At 43.6% G+C, this 16,760-nt stretch overlaps 1 protein-coding gene across 1 annotated transcript; it reads right to left on the bottom strand.

The window, feature by feature from the left end:
- Positions 1–15,176: 15,176 nt before the first annotated feature.
- On the bottom strand, positions 15,177–16,136 carry LOC144274433 (olfactory receptor 14A16-like). The gene has a single exon (XM_077833261.1). It carries the CDS (start codon positions 16,134–16,136, stop codon positions 15,177–15,179), a length of 960 nt encoding a protein of 319 aa, XP_077689387.1.
- Between the last annotated feature and the right edge of the window lie 624 nt (positions 16,137–16,760).

Below are 16,760 nucleotides of genomic sequence, written 5' to 3' on the forward strand. Positions count from 1 at the left end.
TACTGATTCCTGGTCCTTTGATACAACAGCTATTCTACGCATCCCTAATAGAGCTCAGCACAGAATCCAGGTACCCTCACTCCCACACAACAGACCGCAAGCCCCACAAATACAGCAAAACTGTAATATGCCGAGTTTCTAAAACACCTTCAGAAAAAAATATCAGGTTCCCAGAGCTGGCCAAAAGTTTCCTTCAAAGATGGATTAATGCTGAGGTCTCAAATTTGAGGCATTCAGAATTGGAAGCCACTTTTGAAAAAGTTGTCCCTACCTTGAAATCTATCAATGACTTTTACAGTGAATGTTCTGAATTTTTGTTTGATTGCTTGTTTTGGGTGTTCTGATTTTTCATAACCTAAATTTAGTCCCCCTCCCTATTTGGATTTGAATTTGCAAAGGATCCGAAAGGAGTTACGAAATGTAATGGAGTTGGGTGCCTAACTCCCTCAGACACCTTTGAAAATCCCAGCCTTAAATATTTTGTATCAAAGTCTAATCAACACAGGCAATCAACAATTATATTTTCTCCCTCTTCAATATAAACCATTTATTTTGTTATGAATAATATCCTATGAATAACATCTAATGCCCTGATTCTGCAAACAGTTAATACATAAATAAACTTGCATATATAGACATATATAAAATAAAAATGCCTAAATTTACTCACATGAATGATTCCTTTGAAGTCAAGGGTTCCACTCACATGAGTAAAGTGAGGAAAATAAGTAAAATTTTTAAACATTTTTAAACAATGGAACTTACTGCAACTCATCATTCAGCAAATCTGCTCACTGGGCAAACCTTCAGCTGGTGTGAATTATCAATAGACAGGGCTGATGAGAGAGGGAAGGTGGAACAATTGTACTGAGGTCCTGAGCTCAGTGCCCCTGCAAAACTATCTATTTAGGGTGAAATGGGAGGGGGAAAACATAATTTACCTGGCCTCCAAATTTCTCTCAGCAGACCTGTCAATGGAGCTACGATTATTTAGACCAGCTGAGGATCTGGCTCTTTGTATTCAGTCTCCACTGATGGAAAGAGCAAATTTCCAGAACAGTTAAAGCACCTGATTGACAAAATCTACTTGCCTGCCCTTTATCACGATGAAAATGATGAAAAACAGCCGTGATATTCTATTTTCTCCATAAAAAGAAGGACTCATCTCAGCTGAATGGTAGAGTTAATCTTTTCAAGACTTTCCTTGTACCAACGAGACCTTATTGGCTTGCAGGGAACTGTATGCCATTCACAGCAAATTATGTTAAAAATATGGAATTCCTTTAAAAAAATACCTCGTTTGTCAGGTAGTGAACTGTAAGCACTCAGAACCAAGTTGGACACTAAGATGACGATTGATTAGATAGATAGGATAGGATTAAAGTTCAAAATGATCTGGACAAACTGGAGAAATGGTCTGAAGTAAATAGGATTAAATTCCATGAGGACAAATGCAAAGTACTTCACTTAGGAAGAAACAATCAGTTGCACATATACACAATGGGAAATGACTGCCCAGGGAGGAGTACTGTGGAAAGGGATCTTGGGGCCATAGTGGGTCACAAGCTAAACATGAGTCAGTAGCGTAACACTGTTTCAAAACAAAGAGCAAATATCATTCTGGGATGTATTAACAGGAGTGTTGTAAGCAAGACACAAGAAGTAATTCTTCTGCTCTATTCTGCGCTGATTAGGCCTCAACTGGCGTATTGTGTCCAGTTCTGGGCACCACATTTCAGGAAAGATGTGGACAAATTGGAGAAAGTCCAGAGAAGAACAACAAAAATGATTAAAGGTCTAGAAAACATGACCTATGAGGGAAGACTGGGGGGAGGGGGAGAGGGAAAGGACTTGTTTAGTCTGGAGACAAGAAGACTGAGGGGGGACATGATAACAGTTTTCAAGTACATGAAAGGTTGTTACAAGGAGGTGGGAGGTAAATTGTTCTCCTTAACCTGTGAAGATAGAACAAGAAGTAACGGGCTTAAATTGCAACAAGGGCAGTTTAGGTTGGATATTAGGAAAAACTTCTGAATTGTCAGGGTAGTAAAGCACTGGAATAAATTGTCTAGGGAAGTTGTGGAATCTCTATCTTTGGAGATTTTTAAGAGCAGGTTAGACAAACACTGTCAGGGATGGTCTAGATAATACCCTTTTAACACAGTTAAAATAATTTTCTAACCTCAGATCAGGTTAGGTGGTTGCTTCCGATATTGATGGAAAATACAAGGTCTTTGGGAGAGGAAGCGTTATTTTGTAGATTTGCAAACTCCCTTATGATTAGTTCTCCACAGAGTGTTTACGTCCTTTCTGAAGTTATATGAAAAAGTCACACATGAGGTACTTTCTGAGGAACAGTTTATGATCCCATGGGTGGCTGAACATTCTGTTCAGCTCACAGTTGCTATCATGCATTACATTTGTTCTTGTTCACATTTGCTTGTACTAACAGAAGAAACTTCCAGTATGGGCAGGCTGTTCCCATAACTGCTTCTGCATGTGGCCTCTTACAGCTCTTTCTGAAGGACGAGCATTTGGTGAGGATTACCATACACTCGAGACTGAGACAATCAGGTTTATTCATTCAAACCTTTCTTTGAACCAAAAGCAAGGCCCTGCACGTTACAATTACCATAAAAGCAATGAATGACAGATATACAGAAAAAGGTATTGCCCAATTACCTTCTCTTGGGGGCTTAGTCGCTCTCGATTTCTCCTATGAGTGTCTGACTATTCCCTTACACTCTAGCATATTTATACCTTTACACGTTATCTGACCATCCAATCAACATTAAGCATTGTGTCTTACCTAACCCATAGTATATACATATGCAGGCTTCAGTTTACAAAACGTTGTCTGTCCAGGCTACTTTTATGTCATCGTGTCCCTTTTCCAATTGGTTTATTTACTTGGATCATACCACTCAAATATAGGGACTTTTCTGTTTTTCACAATACAGGGACGTTTTCGCAATACCTTTTATGTATTCTACTGATTAATTTCCTTTTATCTATGTCCTTCAACACAGTACAAAACACCCTTGTCTTACCCAGCCGCTGTAAGCATTCTTTAAAGAAGTCTCTCCACACGGACGAATTTCGCAAGCAACACTCATGTCAAGCAAAGACTTGGCTGAAGCCAGTGAGCTTAGCATAAGTATTACCCTGGCCTGTCCACATTTCTTCACCAGACTAGACCCATGTGTAGGACTCTTCCAACACCAGGCACTGGTCACTGTTACAGATGCTTTCCTTAGACTCCAACAACAGGGTGCAAACTGGTAACAAATGCAATGTTGATATTTTTCCACCACAATGTGAGCAAAGACTTACTAATTCATATGATACAGATCATCAACTCACTATATCAGCTGTAGATTTCTATCAACCTATGTCTTTGGTCCTGTGTCCCATGCTGAGATGAGGAATCAAATTCAGTCGGTGCACTACTGAAGACCTCCTTAAGTGATCCTGTGAGGCTTAGGTGTAAGGTAAGTACTTCTCTGCACAGGATGATTTTCACCCTAAGGCGTACGGAATCTGCCCACTGGCTCTGAACTGGAACAAGTCACAATTTCTGTATTCTAGCCACAAACACATGTGCTCTCATCTTTGCAGCTCATTTACATTTAGGAGCTCTGATCTATCATTTAGAATGGGGTGTCCATGTTGCCAAGCCTAGCGATGTTATCATGAATCTCTCACGGAGTTGAAGGCCATAAAGTCACAGATCCTGATTCTCTTCTCACATGTATTGCACTATTATGGGGAGTAGCTTCTGCTTTAGGGGCCAGTCCTGCCTCAATTAAGTCCATGCCAAAGTGGACTGGTATTTTCAAATGTGCCTAAAGGAATTTAGGTGCCCAAATCTCATTAATTTTAATTGGAGTTGGAAAGCTAACTCCCTTAGTCGCCTTTGAAAATCCCAGCCTAAGTCTCTGGAAGGGGAAGGGAGATCAGGTGCATAATTTCAGCAATTATTTTACTCCTGACTTAAATTTTATTCAGTCCTTAGCCCAGCAAATTCCCATTGTATTTACCGGGATGATGCCTGATATTGCTCAGTAATTTTCACACCCATGTGGATGGCAAATGCTCTGAGCAGTTCAGGATTTCATGAGCACAATGACAACCCAGTGGAACTGGATAGCTAAGCACTAGGGCTGAGCTCCTCAAAGGTATAAAGGTGCTAAAGAGACAAACAGGTGCCTAGCAGGATCTTCAAAAGCACTTTGGTGTCTAACTTCCATTGAAGTCCCTAGAATTCAAACTATATTACATTCAAGCACACTAGGGAGCCTTAGGGTAAAATTTCCTAAAGCACCTAGGTGACTTAGGAGCTTAAGTCTCATTGGCTCTTTAGTCAATTAGCTGCACTTGAAAATTTAACTGTCCATCCTATTTTCAAAAGTGATTTAGCACCAGATTAGTTGAGCTATTGTCAAGGTTCCTTCCCCACTCTGAACGCTAGGGTACTGATGTGGGACCTGCATGAAAGATTCTCTTAAGATTCTCTTTACCAGCTTAGGTCAAAAACTTCCCCAAGGTACAAAATATTCCACCCTTTGTCCTTGGATTGGCTGCTACCACCACCAAACAAATACTGGTTACTGGGGAAAAGCTGTTTGGAAACGTCTTTCCCCCCAAATACTTCCCAAAACCTTGCACCCCACTTCCTGGACAAGGTTTGGTAAAAAGCCTCACCAATTTGCCTAGGTGACTAGAGACCCAGACCCTTGGATCTTAAGAACAATGAACAATCCTCCCAACACTTGCACCCCCCCTTTCCTGGGAAATGTTGGATAAAAAGCCTCACCAATTTGCCTAGGTGACCACAGACCCAAACCCTTGGATCTGAGAACAATGAAAAAACATTCAGTTTTCTTCCAAGAAGACTTTTAATAGAAATAGGAGTAAACAGAAGTAAAGAAATCCCCTCTGTAAAATCAGGATGGTAGATACCTTACAGGGTAATTAGATTCAAAACATAGAGAATCCCTCTAGGCAAAACCTTCAGTTACAAAAAAGATACACAGACAGAAATAGTTATTCTATTCAGCACAATTCTTTCCTCAGCTATTTAAAGAAATCATAATCTAACACATACCTAGCTAGATTACTTACTAAAAGTTCTAAGACTCCATTCCTGGTCTATCCCCAGCAAAAGCAGCATATGGACAGACATACAGACCCTTTGTTTCTCTCCCTCCTCCCAACTTTTGAAAGTATCTTGTCTCCTCATTGGTCATTTTGGTCAGGTGCCAGCGAGGTTACCTTTAGCTTCTTAACCCTTTACAGGTGAGTGGAGTTTTCCTCTGGCCAGGAGGGATTTTAAAGGGGTTTACCCTTCCCTTTATATTCATGACAGGTATTTAGGCACCTTGGTATCTAAAACATTGATTTCAATGGATGTTAGGCAACTAGAAGGTTTGAAAATTCCACTAGGTGCCTAAATACTTTTAAAAATCTGGCCCTAGGGCTTGTCTATACAGAGAAGACACAGCAACTTAACTTCAATATGTTTATTTAGGCCACTGCCACTTTTGTGCCTTTGTGGACTCTTAGGTTGAAAACTGGTTATATCAGTTCAATTTGCACCTGAAAATTGGTATACATGAGGTTTAAACCAATATAATATCCACACACAAAGTTGCACTCTTTTAGCTAAATTGGTATAAAATCACACCTTTCATTATGTCAGTACAACTTTTTGTGTAGACTAGAGGCAAATATTTCAAAAGCACCAAAGTGTCTTAGAACCAGATTTTCAAAGGTTATTAGGTGTCTAGTGGGATTTTCAAAGGCCTAGGCCCCTAAACCCCATTGAATTCAATTGGAGTTATGTGCTTAACCTGCGTAGGTACTTCTGAAATTCCCACTAGGTGCCTATCTGCCTATCTTCAGACGTCTGAATGTCTTCAGCCTATGGTGCTTTATACTTCTGTATCTTAGATCACCTATTAGGTTGTCTAAATGTGGACGTAGTTGCCTAACTTTGGGCAGCCACTTAGGGCCAGATTTGAAAAAGTATTTAGTCACCTAGTGAGATTATTAAAAGGACATAAGCACCTAACATCCACAGAAATCAATGAGTTGTAGGTTCCAAGGTGCTTCTGGAAATTTCAATAGGCATCTAAATACCTTGAGAAATCTGGCCTTTTGTCTTTTACAAACGGAGAAACTGAGGAACAAAGAACTTAAACAATTTCACAGTGGTCCATCAGCAAGTCAATGGAGACACAGAACCAAGGTCTCCTAACTTCCAGTGCTCTTCTTTAAACAAGGACACCGTCCTTACTAAGCCAGGGGTTTGGCACATTCTTGAGAAGACAGTGAAATTCTGTTGAGACCAAATCCCAAGAGCACTTCTGAGAAACATAAATTCGTCTTCTTTCTTGGACCTGTTGAGTTGCCATACATAAATGAAGCAGGTAAGGGAAAAAGACAGCAGGGTGATGACAAAATGGTAATGCAATGAGATTCTAATCAATATAGAAATTTATGCAATAAGTAGGAGGATTTTGTGTATGAAACCTTTAAATGTTTGATTTATAGCTGGAGGAAAAAATATGGCTCGCAATGCATTTTTTTCCTCAGAATCCAAGAACGCCTCATTCTAAGGAGAGAATATAATGTGTGAAGGGAGTCTGTTCTGGCTAGTTCTGTCAGCAAAAGCTAATAAGTTAGGTCCACTAGAGAGAGAGAGAGAGAGAGAGAGAGTGCTAATAAACAATGGTCACATAAACACCACCCTATACCGGAAACCTACTGACCGCTATTCCTACCTGCATGCCTCCAGCTTTCACCCTGACCACACCACACGATCCATCGTCTACAGCCAAGCTCTGCGATACAACCGCATTTGCTCCAACCCCTCAGACAGAGACAAACACCTACAAGATCTCTGTCAAGCTTTCTTACAACTACAATACCCACCTGCGGAAGTAAAGAAACAGATTGATAGAGCCAGAAGAGTTCCCAGAAGTTACCTACTACAGGACAGGCCTAACAAAGAAAATAACAGAACTCCACTAGCCGTCACCTTCAGCCCCCAACTAAAACCCCTCCAACGCATTATTAAGGATCTACAACCTATCCTAAAGGATGACCCAACACTCTCAGAAATCTTGGGAGACAGGCCAGTCCTTGCCTACAGACAGCCCCGCAACCTGAAGCAAATACTCACCAACAACCACATACCACACAACAGAACCACTAACCCAGGAACTTATCCTTGCAACAAAGCCCGTTGCCAATTGTGCCCACATATCTATTCAGGGGACACCATCACAGGGCCTAATAACATCAGCCACACTATCAGAGGCTCGTTCACCTGCACATCCACCAATGTGATTTATGCCATCATGTGCCAGCAATGCCCCTCTGCCATGTACATTGGTCAAACTGGACAGTCTCTACATAAAAGAATAAATGGACACAAATCAGATGTCAAGAATTATAACATTCATAAACCAGTCGGAGAACACTTCAATCTCTCTGGTCACGCAATCACAGACATGAAGGTCGCTATCTTAAAACAAAGAAACTACAAATCCAGACTCCAGCGAGAAACTGCTGAATTGGAATTCATTTGCAAATTGGATACTATTAATTTAGGCTTAAATAGAGACTGGGAGTGGCTAAGTCATTATGCAAGGTAGCCTATTTCCTCTTGTTTTTTCCTACCCCCCCCCCCACCCCGATGTTCTGGTTTAACTTGGTTTTAAACTTGGAGAGTGGTCAGTTTGGATGAGCTATTACCAGCAGGAGAGTGAGTCTGTGTGTGTATGGGGGTGGGTTTTTGGAGGGGGGTGAGGGAGTGAGAGAACCTGGATTTGTGCAGGAAATGGCCTAACTTCATTATCATGCACATTGTGTAAAGAGTTGTCACTTTGGATGGGCTATCACCAGCAGGAGAGTGAATTTGTGTGGGGGGGTGGAGGGTGAGAAAACCTGGATTTGTGCTGTAAATGGCCTAACCTGTTGCTCACTTTAGATAAGCTATTACCAGCAGGACAGTGGGGTGGGAGGAGGTATTGTTTCATATTCTCTGTGTATATATAAAGTCTGCTGCAGTTTCCACGGTATGCATCTGATGAACTGAGCTGTAGCTCACGAAAGCTCATGCTCAAATAAATTGGTTAGTCTCTAAGGTGCCACAAGGACTCCTTTTCTTTTTGTGAATACAGACTAACACGGCTGTTACTCTGAAACATAATCAAGATAATAACAATTTATTCTTCCTGCCCCAATAACAGAAACACTGGGGATCCCACAGCAGCCAAAGTGACCATTTGGGCAGCTATGGGCTCATGCTAGGCGGGGTGGGTGAGCCGATGCAAATGAGATCAGCCCCTGAAGTTCTTTTCCACAACTTGCCACACCTCACCACCAGGTGTCAGGGTGGAGCTCATCCTGACCCTGCTTACAGTAAAAAGGGGGAAAGGAACCTGGCATTAACTTGGGAAAGCACTGCAAGCAGGATTCATAACATAAACCATGAGAAAAACACCCTCCCCAGAGTATGTTGGGCAGTGTCCTTTTGCCTCAGGTTCTTAAGTCCCACAGTCAAAGATTCCAGTAACGTGCCCATCCCTTCACCGCACCCCACACACAGCTGTTGTCTTTGGTCAGTGAAGACCCAGAGTTCAGAGGTGCATCTGTGGCGTTCACCGCCCACCCTGCTGGATGGAAAGAAAGGCACCTTGCTCTCTCCACTGTCTGGGCATTTGCTCTGGCCCTGCCTCTGCTCCGCCAGCCCTCCTGCACCTTCTGGGATGTCTTGAGGTCCTGCCACATAACACAGCTCTCAGTGATTTCAGCTGTTATTGGGGGAGCCTCACTGATAGCGCAGACTGGGCAGCCTTATGCACCAGAGACACTGTCCTAAAGCAAGACTCATGCTTAGACCTGGTTATTAGTGGCTTTAGCTCTATTGGTCTGCAACAAAACTCTCAGTTGAGTCTCAATCAGCTCTGTTATTACACAGTGGAGAGAGAAAGGGTCAAATCGTGTCCAAGAGCCCTTACGCAGTGCTCACATCAGCCGGCCAGCAGGCAGGCACACACGCACCCATAACTCCAGAGCTTTTGAGGATGTAAATTTTGGACTTAGGCACCAAAATGCTTTTGCTCATTTAGCCCTGGGCTCCTGCTCAGTGGGGCTGGGTTTGGACAGGTGACTTAGAGGTGAAAGCAGCAACTTCATCTCTTATCTCCCGAGCCAGCCTGTCCCATCCTGCTCGACAATGTTTGTAGCTTCCACATGGAAATGGGGTGTGAACTGAGACCTCAGCTCCTCTCAAATGTTCAGGGGCTGAAGGCGAGGGACAGTCCTGCTCTCTCAAGTTGCCTTATTGGGGCACAATCTATTCCCAGGCCCTGCTGCAGCGTGGTGCACCCAGCATGGTGTGCCAGGGACATAACATCAGCCCAGGGATTCAGTTACTGAGAGCAACCAAAGCAATCAGACCAAGTGGGACATCCCCTAGGAAACCCCTGTGAGGAGCACAGAGCTGTGATTATCCCCAGGGGGCATTAGCAGGGGAGAGAGTAGAAAACAGCTCAGCAGAAGGGACCCAATGTATCCTGGGTGCAAAATCACTGATTTCCTTGGAGAGACCCCAGGAATGGGCTTGGCCCTCTGGAGGAACCAGTGACCGACTCTCCAGCATCCTGTGCAATTAGAGCAGACACAAGGGGCTGTGGGTGCTGCAGAATCTGGAACCGTACAGTGAACTTTCACTGCGGGCCATGAGCTGTGACAGGGATTTTCAGAGTGGCTTCAGGGAATTATGTGCCCATCTCCCATTGACTGCACAATGGGAGTTAGGCAACTAATGTCCTTAGACCCCTTTGAATATCCCAGACTTAATATACAGAGATTTCTGTCTTGTCCCCTTGTATCCTAAGTTTCTTTGCACCACCCTAACCCTAAGCGGCCAGATGATTAGCCCAAGGTTCTGAAGTCTGACATTTTTCAGTAGTACATATAGAAGCTCAGGTGGCAGCTGTGCGATCTTCCCTCACTTTCCACTCCCCGGACATGTGCTTCTACCCTGCCGTGGAGGGACCCTTGCTATATAGGACAGAGGATTCCTTTCTGCATACTTCTGGACCTCTCTATAGTAATGGAGCACAAGGATGCAAATCTATTTCCAGTGATGCTGATGTTTGTGTGTTGGGGACACGTCTTCTAGAAACCACACAAAGACCCCCAGTCCATTTCTTAAGGCCACCATGAAGCCATCACAAGGCACAAACTTTGATGCTTATGCCAACATAGTCACTAGCGGCCTAGCGGGGGAATGGTCCCTGTGCACCCCTAGGCAGTGATGAAGGCAAGGCTGGATGTTGAACACTGCAAAGCTCAGGGATGGATGTTTCTGTTTGGCCAATGATGAAGAGAGGGGCCATTTGTAAAATCTGACAATAGATCATTTTCCACTTGACAAAGCCCTCAGCTGGCATTTTCAAAGAGGCCTCATTTTCAAAGCTACCCAGTTACCACTGACTGTCAGCTATCCAATGAATATCAACCTTTCTCGTGTACCCTGCTGGGACCACATTGTTATGCATGATCTAGAGGTGAGATGGTCCCTATCTCAGCTGAGATGGGAGCAGCCTTATATTTTAAAACCTCAAACTCATGAATCTTTGGTCCTGGGGTCTGTGTCTGGCTCATTTTAAAGGGACAGGGCCATTTGTAGAACCCATGTCTGGATACGGCTGCAGTTTACAAAGCCCTTCAGTGTTAGGAAGGGCTCAAAAATACGGTTTTTGGATCTGTCTTCAGTCTTCTGGGATGATATTGTTAAAGCCTCTTCCGGGATATCAGACACTCAGGGCTAGATTCACAGAAGGAATTAGGGCCTGATTTTTTTAAGGTATTTAAGCATCTAGTAGGACTTTCAAAACACCCTTTGATTTCAATTGGATTTAGCTACCTAAATGCTTTTGAAAATCCCACCAGGCACCTAAATACCTTTAAAAATCTTGCCTTTAGGTATTCTAACGATGAGCATTGCAGCACCTAACATTTAGGCACTTAGAAAATCCCCATGATTCCTAAAGCCTGTGTTTGGAGCCCAGGGTCCCTGTTCAGTGAATGGGGAGAGGTAAACACCGAAATGGGATCCACAGTTGCCAGCATGCGGTGGGGAGGTGCCTAACCTGACCACTGGGAGATGATGACTAGACTCGGGTGTGCCAAGCTCCACCCCCTCACAGAGATAGTTGCCTATGTCGACCTGTTGGGTGGCGCCTATCCCTGCTTGTGATGCATACCTGGGAACCCTCTCCTTGGGTCAGGCCCCTCCGGTGTTTTGTGTGAGAAGGAGAAGGCCCTCCTGTTTCACTTTTAGCCCAGTGGTTAGGGTACTTACCTGGCCATGGGGAAACCCCCAGTTCAAGTCCCCCCTCTGCCTATGAAGGAGAAGGGATCTGAACGGGGATCTGCCACCTTTTGGGTGAGTATCCTAATCACTTGGTTGTGGGATATTCCCATGTGGGGCTCCCTCAACCTCTCCTGTTCAAGCTGTTCCACTTTGGATTAAATCATTAAAGAATCATTGGGTCAAAGAGGGAGAGAGAGCTCATGAGAATTACCCTGTAGCCTGGTGGTCAAAGCACTCACCTGAGAGACCCCGTGTCCAGACCCCCTGCTCCAATAACTCTTTAATTATTTTTCCAGACTGGAACAGCTTCAACTGGAGTGACTGTGGGAGCCTCACATCAGAATACCCCTAACACTGATGACATGGACAGTGGCACAGCGTCCTTTCTCTGTGCAAGTCCTTGTCAATGTTGATCTCTCTCTCTCTACTCCATTCATCGGTGTGGTGCCGAAAGTCACTGAATCTTCCGACCTCTCTGTGATACTTCCAAGCAAACCAGAGTATGTTAAAAATATATCCGGTCAAAACAGATCAAAGTTCAAACACTAAGTGCGTTAGGATGAGCTGTTTGTAAATGAGCGATGGAGTAAGATATAGTCATACAAAATCTTTGCGAAATAATGTGTAATAAGGAGTACTTATAAGAAAATCATGATCTGGACATAGACAATCATTAGCAGGAAAAGAAGCACAGTAATTTGCACAATAATTTCCATAGATTATTCATTATCTAGTGTGACAGGGTCGAGCCAGATGGCTACAGGAGAGTAGTAGAAGGCAGATATATTAGCCCCAGGTTAAGTAGGTCCCCTTCCCCTGGGTAAGGTAACAGGGAAGGTACCAGAACAATCAGGAACCTTCTGGAGACAATTAAGACAGACAGGCTGATTGGCTGCAGGTGTTCTAATCAAGAAGCTGCTAGAATCAATTAAGGCAGGCTAATCAGGGCACCTGGGTTTCAAAAGAAGCTCACTTCAGTTTGTGGTGCACGTGTAAGGAGCTGGGAGCAAGAGGCGGTAGGAGTGAGAATGTGGACTGTGGGAGGACTGAGGAATACAAGCATTATCAGACACCAGGAGGAAGGTCCTATGGTGAGGATAAAGAAGGTGTTGGGAGGAGGCCATGGGGAAGTAGCTCAGGGAGTTGTAGCTGTCGCACAGCTGTTCCAGGAGGCACTCTAGACAGCTGCATTCCACAGGGCCCTGGAGTCGAGGGTGAGCCCGGGTTCCCCCCAAACCTCCCAACTCCTGGTCAGACACAGGAGGAGTTGCCCTGGACTGTGGGTTCATGAAAACGGCCAGACTGAGGGCTGCCATGAAGCTCAAAGGCAAACAAATCCGCTAATAAGCTCAAGACCCACCAAGGTAGAGGAGAAACTTTGTCACACTAGCTAGCTAGCTCATGTCATTTACAATCAAATAGAAATCTATCATTATCACTCAATGAGATTGTGGGTTAGGACAAGGAATGGTCCTGTCTGTCTGTCTCTCTGGCTAATCACATACTCTGCTTTTGTCTGTCATATATGAAGTGTACACAACCATGCACAAAGATGATATTCTAATACTACTAACAGGCCAACTTCTGAGATCCTTTCTCAGCTTGGGTGTGAGTACATCTACACGGGAAGGCGTATGGAACACCAGATCAGTGCACGTGATGGCACTTGTCCACTTACACCAGGGCTAGAACAAAATGACCCCAGACAAGAAGACAAGAAGACCCCAGACACCAGTGTTCATGTCACTTACTTTAAAACAGTCTTTCCACCATAGCAAGAATGACACTGTTTTTACATCCCCACAACAGAACGGATGTGGACAAATTGGAGAGAGTCCATTGGAGAGCAACGAAAATGATTAGTGGGCTGGGGCACATGACTTATGAGGAAAGACTGAGGGAACTGGGGTTATTTAGTCTGCAGAAGAGAAGAGAGAGGGGGGATTTGATAGCAGCCTTCAACGACCTGAAGGGGTGTTGTAAAGAGGATGGAGGTAGGCTGTTCTCAGTGGTGGCAGATGACAGAACAAGGAGCAGTGGTCTCAAGTTACAGTGGAGGAGGTAGAGGTGGGATATTAGGAAACACTATTTCACTAGGAGGGTTACCTGGGGAGGTGGTGGAATCTCCATCCTTAGAGGTTTTTAAGGCCTGGCTTGACAAAGCCTTGACTGGGGTGATTTAGTCGGTGTTGGTCCTGCTTTGAGCAGGAGATTGGACTAGATGACCTCCTGAGGTCTCTTCCAACCCTAATATTCTATGATGCTAGACTCATTTAGGTTAAAATAATAAAAAGATGCCTTACATATTGTCAAGATTCCTTCCCCACTCTGAACTCTAGGGTACAGATGTGGGGACCTGCATGAAAGACCCCCTAAGCTTATTCTTACCAGCTTAGGTTAAAAACTTCCTCATGGTACAAACTTTGCCTTTGTCCTTGAACCCTATGCTGCCACCACCAAGCGTGATACACAAAGAAGAGGGAAAGAGCCCACTTGGAGACGTCTTCCCCCAAAATATCCCCCCAAGCCCTACACACCCTTTCCTGGGAAAGGCTTGATCAAAATCCTCACCAATTTATACAGGTGAACACAGACCCAAACCCTTGGATCTTAAGAACAAAGAAAAAGAAATCAGGATCTTAAAAGAAGAATTTTAATGAAAGAAAAGGTAAAAGAATGACCTCTCTACAAATCAGGATGGTAAATACCTTACAGGGTAATCAGATTCAAAACATAGAGCATCCCTCTAGGCAAAACCTTAAGTTACAAAAAGACACAAAACCAGGAATATACATTCCATTCAGCACAGCTATTTTACCAGCCATTAAACAAAAGAAATCTAATGCATTTCTAGCTAGATTACTTACTAACTTTTTACAGGAGTTCTGAGCTGCATTCCTGATCTCTTCCTGGCAAAAGCATCACAAAGACAGACATACCCTTTGTTCCCTCCACCCTCCAGCTTTGAAAATATCTTGTCTCCTCATTGGTCATTTTGGTCAGGTGCCAGCGAGGTGATCTTAGCTTCTTAACCCTTTACAGGTGAAAGGGTTTTGCCTCTGGCCAGGAGGGATTTTATAGCACTGTGGAGAAAAAGGTGGTTACCCTTCCCTTTATATTTATGACACATATCATTAATAATACAATAATATCCCAACAATCTACACATAATCATGTCAGTAGGAACTAAGCCATGCATAATCCTCTTTTGCACACTTTTGTCATTGTGGGGAGCAAACCTTTAGTTCGCTCAGAAAACCCCATCAAAGAGATGACATATGGATACTCCCAAGAAGGGACAAACATTGAAAATCCCATCTCACCAAACACTCACCATCTTCTCAGGCCTTTCCACCTCCAAAACCTCCTAAAACAAACAAACAAACTAAACCACCAATCCACCAGTTAAGCAAAAATAAGCTAAAAATCTGACAAACAAACAAACAAAAAACACAAAAAACAAATGCATCGATACCTCCATCTGAGTTTTTATCCCAAAATATAAGAAGAGCCAAAGACCTCACCAGGGACTCTGCTATGACTACTGATTTTATAGGCAAGGGTCTCAGGTAGTATGGTGATCGGTAGCAGTATATGATATATTCCAATCTTATTTCCATTGGTGTAAACCTATAGAAACTCCTTTTTTTCCTGAGTCATGTTTGTCTGTATCTGTACTAGTGCAAATACCCAATTCCGCATAAACAGAGTGCACAGTATTTTCTTATGGAGGCAATAATGTCATCAGATTTTATTTATAAAGAAATACAGAATGAAATTGCTACCGAAGGAGACATATGGACATTTTGTTCTTAGTGAATAACCTCCAACCAATCTGTTTACTCAGTGCACCTTTGATCTCTTTGTTTCTCATGCTGTAGATGATCGGATTCATCATCGGTGGCAACACAGAATAGAGAACAGCCACTATGAGATTCAGACGTGAGGTTGAGCTGGAGGTGGGTTTCAGGTAGGCAAAGGCAGCAGTACTAAAGAACAAGGACACCACGGTGAGGTGAGGGAGGCAGGTGGAGAAGGCTTTATGCTCACCCTGCTTAGAGGGGATTCTCAGCACTGCTTTGAAGATCTGAACATATGACACAATGATGAAAAGAAAGCAGCTTAAGCCTAAGAATGAACTAAAGATGAGAAACCCAACTTCAATGAGGTACAAGTCAGAGCAGGCGAGATTGAGGAGCTGGGGGATTTCACAGAAGAACTGATCCACCGCGTTGCCTCCACAGAAGGAGATTTCAAACGTGATCCCAGTGTGCAGTGCAGAGGAGAGAATACCAGTGATCCAGGCACTGGCTGCCATTTGGACACATGCTGTCCTGTTCATCACTGTCTCATACTGCAGTGGTTGGCAGATGGCGACGTATCGGTCGTACGCCATGATGGTCAGTAAGGCAAAATCTGCTGAAGCGAAGAAGAAGAAGAGAAAGACTTGGGCAACACATCCAGAATAAGAAATCGATCTGGTGTTCGTGAGGGAACTGGCCATGGATTTGGGGATGGTGACAGAGATGGAGCCGAGGTCTAGGATGGACAGATTCATCAGGAAGAAGTACATGGGGGTGTGAAGGTGGCGGTCAAGGGCTATGGCTGTGACGATGAGAAGGTTCCCCAGCAGGGATATCAGGTAAAGCAGTAGAAACACCACAAAGTGTAAAATCTGCAGCTCCCGAATGTCAGAGAATCCCAGGAGAAGGAACTCGGTCACAGCAGTTTGGTTGGACATTTTCTTCTGCAGTACACTGTGCAATGTCTGTGGAGGGAATGAGAAAGACAATGGTCAGGATTAGAGCGACGGAGGGAATGGCCCTGATTCCCCTTTCCCTAATATCTCATTCTATGAATGTCAAAGGTGCACAGAACTCATCACTTACAATGAGTAGGTGTTGTTAGTGCTCCTCGCCTCTGACAATCAATGAGTCACGTTACCACACTAGTGTAAATTAGGTCAGCTCCTTTAAAGTCAATGGAGCTTCATCACTTTATCTCATCTGAGGATTTGGCCCAAGGTGTGGCTTGATAAAATGCAATATGAAGGATGGAACAAAGCACACTCCAAACCCAACAATTCTCACAACTTGGGTATGAAACTGATCAACTAAAATTCTAACACAGCTGATTCTCACTTTGCAGGGCAATATGATGTTGACTCACCCAGCATCGTAAATAGCAGCTCATCTGTCATTTTTCTACCCCAAGCTCTGTGCATAGAGGCTGGTTGGAAATTTTCAGCTGTGTTCTTTTTAATGGAGATTGGTTTTTAAGCTAAATAACACATCTCAGAATCTGTCTGCTTTTCTCAAACATTTTGGGATTGTTTTGTAAAAAAAAAAAAGAAAACTAAAAAAAC

Source organism: Eretmochelys imbricata, chromosome 14 (assembly GCF_965152235.1).
Source record: "Eretmochelys imbricata isolate rEreImb1 chromosome 14, rEreImb1.hap1, whole genome shotgun sequence".
Taxonomy (NCBI): domain Eukaryota; kingdom Metazoa; phylum Chordata; order Testudines; family Cheloniidae; genus Eretmochelys; species Eretmochelys imbricata.